This window comes from Lolium perenne, chromosome 2 (genome assembly GCF_019359855.2).
Source record: "Lolium perenne isolate Kyuss_39 chromosome 2, Kyuss_2.0, whole genome shotgun sequence".
NCBI classification, from domain to species: Eukaryota; Viridiplantae; Streptophyta; class Magnoliopsida; order Poales; family Poaceae; genus Lolium; species Lolium perenne.
In genome coordinates this window covers 170248855-170256693 of record NC_067245.2, presented here as the reverse complement: position 1 = coordinate 170256693, position 7839 = coordinate 170248855, and the positions used below count along the sequence as shown (strand labels likewise).

General features: G+C 43.7%; 1 protein-coding gene across 1 annotated transcript; it reads right to left on the bottom strand.

The window, feature by feature from the left end:
- Positions 1–3645: 3645 nt before the first annotated feature.
- Positions 3646–7626, bottom strand: LOC127333915 (ferredoxin--NADP reductase, embryo isozyme, chloroplastic). The gene is made up of 6 exons (XM_051360348.1): positions 7438–7626; positions 7291–7341; positions 6139–6459; positions 5428–5647; positions 4275–4515; positions 3646–4069 (listed from the first exon to the last, which is right to left on the bottom strand). Exons 1-6 carry the CDS (start codon positions 7459–7461, stop codon positions 3811–3813), a joined length of 1116 nt encoding a protein of 371 aa, XP_051216308.1. The 5' UTR covers positions 7462–7626; the 3' UTR covers positions 3646–3810.
- Between the last annotated feature and the right edge of the window lie 213 nt (positions 7627–7839).

Sequence of the window (7839 nt, the reverse complement as noted above, 5' to 3'; positions counted from 1 at the left end):
CACGGACTTGATCTCCATCATCAACGGGCATGATCTCCATCATCGTCGGCGTAGCGTCAAGGTCCATGGCGCCGACTTCATGGTTGTTCACCGCATGTAGCAACTATTACAACTACTTTGAAATAATACTCAACATGAAATATAAAGACAACCATAAGGCTCCTGCCGGTTGCCACAATACAATAATGATCATCTCATACATATTGATCATCACATCATGGCCATATCACATCACCAAACCCTGCAAAAACCAGTTAGACGCCTCTAATTGGTTTGCATATTTTACGTGGTTTAGGGTTTTCGAGTAAGATCCAATCTACCTACGAACATGAACCACAACGGTGATACTAGTGTTGTCAATAGAAAGAGTAAATTGAATCTTCACTATGGTGGGAGAGACAGACACCCGCAAAGCCACTTATGCAATACAAGTTGCATGTCGAACGTGGAGCAAGTCTCATGAACGCGGTCATGTAAAGTTAGCCCGGGCCGCTTCATCCCACCATGCCGCAAGATGCAAAGTACACGAACTAAAGACAACAAAGCATCAACGCCGACAAAACAATTGTGTTCTACTCGTGCAACCAATCTATTCATAGACACGGCTCTGATACCACTGAAGGGATTCGTAGCATAGAAAACAAAAAAATTCCTACCGCAAGAACGAAAACACAAGCCAAGATCTAATCTAGTAGACGGTAGCAACGAGAAGATCATGAGACTAACCCTCGAAGATTTCCAAAGCCTAACGAGATTAGATCTCGTGGTGGATGTAGTCGATCACTTGCCGCTTGCAAAAGCGCGTAGAAGATCTTGACCGCTTGCAAAAGCGCGTAGAAGAACTTGACGGTGCCACAATCGGGCAGCACCTCCGTACTCGGTCACACGTACGGTGTTGATGAAGACGACGTCCACCTCCGCGTTCCAGCGGGCAGCGGGAGTAGTAGATCCTCCTCGGAATCCCGGCAGCACGACGGCGTGGTGGCGGTGGTGGTGAACTCTGGCAGGGCTTCGCCTAAGCGTATGCGGGAGAGGTGGTGGAGGAGGAGAGGCTAGGGTTTGGGGAGAGAGGGGGGGTGCGGCCAACTCATGGCTTGGAGTGGCCGGCCCCCTCCCCTTGCTCCTCATTATATAGGTGGAATCCCCAAAGAGTTGGACTCCAAGTCTTCGAATAAGACCCGAACCCAAAACTTGCCATAGGGATGAAACCTACCCAAGGTGGGATTCCTACTCAAGGTGGGACTCCCACCCTTCCTTGGGGGGGGGGGGGGGGGTGGCCGGCCACCTAAGGTGGAGTCCACCTGGGACTCCTCCCCCCTAGGGTTTGGCCGGCCATGCAAGTGGAGTCCCTCCGGGACTTCGCCTTCCATAGTGATTTCTTCCGGACTTTTCTAGAACCTTCCATAAATGCACCGGATCATTTCCAAACTTGGAAAGTGACTTCCTATATATGAATCTTATTCTCCGGACCATTCCGGAACTCCTCGTGATGTCCTGGATCCCATCCGAGACTCCGAACAAAACTTCGAACTCCATTCCATATTCCACATCTACTCAAACGACATCAAACCTTAAGTGTGTCACCCTACGGTTCGCGAAATATGCAGACATGGTTGAGACTTCTCTCCGACCAATAACCAATAGCAGGATCTGGAGATCCATAATGGCTCCCACATATTCAACGATGACTTAGTGATCGAATGAACCATTTACATACGATACCGATTCCCTTTGTCACGCGATATTTTACTTGTCTGAGGTTTGATCATCGGTATCTCTATACCTCGTTCAACCTCGTCTCCGACAAGTACTCTTTACTCGTACCGTGGTATGTGGTCTCTTATGAACCATTCATATGCTTGCAAGCTAATTAGACGACATTCCACCGAGAGGGCCCAGAGTATATCTATCCGTCATCGGGATGGACAAATCCCACTGTTGATCCATATGCCTCAACTCATACTTTCCGAATACCTAATCCCACCTTTATAACCACCCATTTACGCAGTGGCGTTTGATGTAATCAAAGCACCCTTCCGGCATAAGTGATTTATATGATCTCATGGTCGAAAGGACTAGGTAACTATGTATCGAAAGCTTATAGCAAATAAACTTAATGACGTGATCTTAATGCTACGCTTAATTGGGTGTGTCCATTACATCATTCACATAATGACATAACCTTGTTATTAATAACATCCAATGTTCATGATCACGAAACTATGATCATCTATTATTCAACAAGCTAGCTATACAAGAGGCTTACTAGGGACTCCTTGTTGTTTACATAACACACATGTATCAATGTTTCGGTTAATACAATTATAGCATGGTATGCAAACATTATCATAAACACAAAGATATATTATAATAACCATTTTATTATTGCCTCTTGGGCATATCTCCAACATTTCTATGATGCTCGGAAGCATTAACTGTATGCATTGGAGCTGGAAAAAATGCCATTTTTCTTGGCAAGAGATCAACAAAGGGCATACTGGTGAGTGCAGTGTCATTCTCGAGGTGGTGGCAGGCCATGACCTCTGGATTTGGCATGCTTTTTTGGCATGGCAGGAACAAACAGTGATATCAACGTGTTGGAGCGCTCTCCGGTGTTTTCCAGGCTAGCTGAGGGACAAGCTCCTGCCGTGAACTTTGAGGTAAACGGCCAAGCATACAACAAGGGGTACTATCTAGCTGATGGTATCTAGCCGACGTATGCTACATTTGTGAAGACAATCACGACTCCAGCTTCGAAGATGAACGCTTATTTTACAACATACCAGGAAGCAGCTCGCAAGGATTTTGAGCGTGCTTTTGGGGTACTTCAGCAACGTTTGCTCTCACTTGATCTGAGTCAGATATGGGAGGTGATGAACGCCTGTGTGATCATGCACAACATGATCATTTGAGAGCGAGCGAGAGGAACGTGTGCATGATGATCAACCATTTAATTATCAAGGACCTCTTGCTGTGAGGTAGAGCATGTACCCAACAATTTATTGCTTTCCTTCACATGCATCTGGAAATCCAAGATGCAGGTGTTCATGCTCAACTTTAGACGGATCTGACTGCGCATTTGTGGGCGAGGAGAGGAGCTGCCAACAATGCATGATTTAATTTGAGTTATTGTATGAATAATTTAATTTTTATTTGTGTTAAACTATATCAAAATATTGTATGAATAATTTCATTTCTATTTTGTTGTAAACTGTATCAAAATATTGTAGAATAATTTATGCGATTGATATGTTGTTTTAAAATATTGTAAAAAAAAAAGAAAACTTTTTGGAGCCGTCGTATGTGAGGCACCGATGTGGAAACATCATCCCCAAATAGAGGATGCAGTGCCGACGCTCCCATACGGCTATGTCGGTGACTACTATGTCGGTGACTATTTGGTGGCGCTGGCGAAGATGCTCTTAGTAGCTTACTGTTTTATATGCAGTATGTTAGCTTTAGTCAGTGTTAGCCATGGGGCTCCTTCAGCTTCACTTGACCCCGCTTTTTTTTAAAAAAAATACACATCCTGCTCTATAGATAGTCAGATTTTTTTTTTTTTTTTGCATCAGTGCATCATAGCGATATGTACAGAGCAAGAAAGCTACACTTGGTAACTTGTCATGCAAAATGGACAGGGGTAGCTATCCGGTAAGATTTTGCAGCCGAACTTGCCCCTTCATTTCATCCACTATGCGAAGCAGCAGGTTATGAATGAGCCTATCGTTTTACAATGCGGTCAGAACAATTCAATCATCAATTATGTTTTCCATCTCGCGGTGAAAAAATCATAATCCATGACACGGTATCCTAGTAAACCTCCACATGCCATTGCTTGTTCTTTTTCAGCTGTGACAGCTTCTGGTCCCAACTCTCACCTCTTTGCTCAGCTACTCTCTTGAGTGTGTCCTGGATCCCAGGCATCATGCCCTTCAAACCACAGAAGTAGATGTGCGCACCACTATCCAGAAGCTTGAAGATTTCATCGCTGTACTCCTCAATCTTGTCCTGCACATACATCTTGCCGCCACTCTTGTTCTGCTGCTCCCGGCTTAGTGCTTTGTCATACCTGCAAGGTTCAGAAACTTGAGTCAGCTCAAACAAGAAGCAGTCAGCCTTTGCTCAAGTCATAGGCATAAATACAATCAGATCGTAGAGCTCTTAATTACAGAAGTAGATACCATGGTTGAATGAACAGAGAACTGGACTGTCACATTCACAACTATATCATTGGGTATATTAAAACAAGATACTGAGCAGTTAAGTCTTTAAACCTGAAATTTTCTGGATACTGTTGAAGGTAGTTTGTGAATTCTTCATCATAGAGAAGGCTGTCAGTGTTGGCAACACCAAGGAAGAGCCAAGCCAGACCACCAAACTTGAAAGCAGGGACATCTTCCATGAACATACGACGTAGGTAGCCACGGAAAGGAGCGACACCAGTGCCAGTTCCAATCATAATATGACTTGCATTTGGGTCATCCTCAGGAAGAAGCATTATTTTTCCTGCGGGGCCTGAGCATGGGGGAGAACCATCATGAGATGCTCAACAGCTTAACTATTACAAAATCTAGTATATACCAATGAGAAATAAACTATGTTAACTTCCTATGCACTTAAAAATGTACATAATAACTGAGAACAAGTACGCAAAACAAAACAAAACAAAACAAAACAAAGAAGATGAGGCCCTAATATTGGAAGGACATATCTTTTCAGAGTGCCCACCAGCCCACAACCCCACCCTGCCAGATATTATATACTGATACACCTATATGATCTGAAACAACTTGGAAACAAAATTATTTGAGTTAGAAGCTATGACTTGTGTTTTATGCGAGCAGGAACAAAGGAGGATGATCGCCAAAGAGTTCAACTCAAATGGATTCCGCCAAGGCCGGAGGAGATGAAGCTGAATGTCGATGGAGCCTTTACGGACCACGGTGCTGGCATTGGCATGGTCCTACAGAACTCCCAAGGGGAGTTTCTCTTCTTGGCGTGTCGCTCATTGCAGCACTGCAGAGATGCGACGGAAGCGGAACTCCTGGCCGTGGAAGAAGGACTGCGCCTAGTTCTGCATTGGACACAGCTGGGGTTTACAGTAGAGACAGATTGTGCAGAGGCTGTAGAGCTTATCAGGGAAACAACTCCAAACACCTCTGTGTTTGCCTTTAAAGTCAATGTAATTCGTGATTTATTAAGGGAGAGAGAGACTAGAATAGTCAAGATCAGCCGTCTGATCAATACTGCTGGTCATGAGTTGGCTAAACTAGCTAGGGTTCAGGGCCGTACTGATTTTTGGCTCAGAAGCTTTCCTGAGGAAGTTGCTGCAGCTATAGCTCTAGACTGTAACCTGTGTTCTAATTAATGGAAATCTCTTTCCCCCACAAAAAAAGGCTTTTTACATGGATGAATCAAACTCCATACCTGTGATCTGAATTTTGTCACCCGGTTTTGAGTCACATAGGAAGTTACTGCAGATACCCTTCTTGGAAGGGTCTTCTTTTCCAGTTACAGGATCATAATAAACAGCACGGCGAACACACAGACTAGCAGTCCTTCCATCAAAAGAATCACCATATCTGGTAGATGCAATAGAATAGAGCCGGACGGTATTTGGGGCCCCAGGTTTCTTAGGGTTCTCTCCCTGGCAGTAAAATGCACAAAAGTCTAAGAGAGCAACAAAGATATGCGATGAAGGAACTTTTTTTTTGTAAGTAAATCAACTTTAGTTGCTCTTTAACTAGTCATCAGTCATCACTGGTCAGTGATCAACTTGTTTCTTCTGTCTTGACAGAACGTTTTATTTGCAAGGATCTACACCTATTTTAACAGCAACTATCTTATTATCAGCAATCCAAGAATCTTACATACCAGATTTTGTGTCTACAGATTTAAACACCATTCAACATCGTATTATGAATAATCTCTTATCTGTAGCAATGATGGTTCAAATTTATGATCCTTCTTGATGTTGATTTTACTACTATTTTTGTTTTTGAAAACAATACATCCAGAAATGCAGACAATAAGTGATCAACATTCACTAGCGACGAAGGGAACGACAGAAAGTAGTTACATCAACATTAAGAAGGTGATGCAGTAATTTTGAGCAAGCATACAGGGGGAAATACTTACTGGAGGAATGACACCGTAACTTTGTCCTTCCCAGTACGGAACATTGCCACCATGATCAATGACAACATGACATGTTTCACCAGGAGCCTTAGGACCTACAATTCTCTCCACAGAGACAATTGAGGCTGTGTAAGGTCCCTTTGGTTTGTACAAATTGAGGGGTGGCTCCTTTGCATTCTCCAATTCCAGAGGTTTGATAGCAACTTTACTTCTGCTCGCTTGTTGTACGGACATGCAAAAGATCTTCATCTGTCTTGATTGCAGGGTCTTGTGTTCCCATGCTAACTTTCCGGGCCATGAACTATTGCGGGAGTTATTACCCTAAACAATACAAATTTAATGCTATACAAAAATACCATGCTCATCAACTATAAGGAGAATCTACAAGTTTGCATGTAAAGTTCAGAAGTCATTCCTAAGTCCTAGAGATGATAGATTCCCTGCCTAGGAATGTTTTGGAAAAGAAAGTAGTGTTTGTGCTGGATGAGTGTTTCTTACTAATAATTTTCAAATGGCATACAAGAATGTGCATGTTGCTAGCTCATATAGCACCAATTTCCCAGGCCAAGTCTTATTTATACCTTAACATAACACCTATCTCCCATCAGATAAGTGATACCTGATGACTGGCGTCAGGGTATAGTTGTGAAGTAGGCATGCATATGCCAATTTAATCAACCGAAGATAAGACGATAAAAGCAAAAAAAGACTAGAAATATGCAGCCGGTCATAATACATCTTTTACAGGACTGATCCATACACAGCAGATCTTGAGTTATGCCCACCACCCTTCTCCCCAAAATACAGTAGTATCATGATGAAATATAATGCTTGTGTGAAAGAATTATGCAATACTAGTCAGGAATCAGCTACTTTCATCCATGTGTCGCACGCACAAACAACATATCTCTTTACAAGATTTAACCCTTACACAGGGATACTGGTAATACACATTTCGCTTCAAGCCTTCAACAGTTCAAAATTAGGGGATTCTATTTCTATCTGGTGGTTTGGAAATTTCGGCTTTCTGAACTGAACTATTATTCTACAGTGACAGTGCAGATCGAACCAGGAGATTCATCAACCAAAAAACCCGAAATGGGGCGAAAATTAGCATCAGGGAGAGTCATTTGACCCACAGTGACCACGCACCTTGAGCGAAGAACTCCTCGGGCGGCGACCGATCGGCACCGCGACAGCCACCTACAGCGCAACAACGAAAGCGGGCGAAGCTCAGTGCCATCAGCACAGCGCGAGGAGCGAGGAAGCCGCGCGCGTGTAAGATGAGAGCGTGCGTACCTGGGCTCCAAGGGCGGAAGCCATGGCCGATGGATCGCGTGCAGGGGCAGGGGTTTGCTAGGGTTTCGATCCGCGGAAGCGACGGGAAGGAAGGAAAGAGACGAAGACGACGAGTGTGGCACTTTGGTGAAGTGTCCAAGAGATTCGAGAAAGACCGGCAACTTTGTTCTGTGAACTCTGTTCTACACTGGCTCTGTTTCTACTGAGAGAAAGCATCACCACCTTTTTTTCTCAAGTATTCCTCAACTCTTTTATCCTTCAAGTTATTTTGAGAGGAAATTTAGGGCACATACAATGGGGTGATATCAGTCTTCTCTTAGAGATGCCACGTCAGATTTTTGCTTAGTTGAAGGAGAGAGAATGGAGAGAGAAGACCGTCTTCCCTTAGCTAAGTGATCATCT

Bases quoted from the DNA above. Each gene is read 5' to 3' on its own strand.
- LOC127333915 (XM_051360348.1), bottom strand. From the start codon at position 7,461: ATGGCTTCCGCCCTTGGAGCCCAG. The intron at 7,342-7,437 runs GTACGCACGCTC...GTTGCGCTGTAG, and splicing joins CTTCCGCCCTTGGAGCCCAG to GTGGCTGTCGCGGTGCCGAT. The intron at 4,516-5,427 runs GTATGGAGTTTG...CCCCATGCTCAG, and splicing joins TGACAAAATTCAGATCACAG to GCCCCGCAGGAAAAATAATG.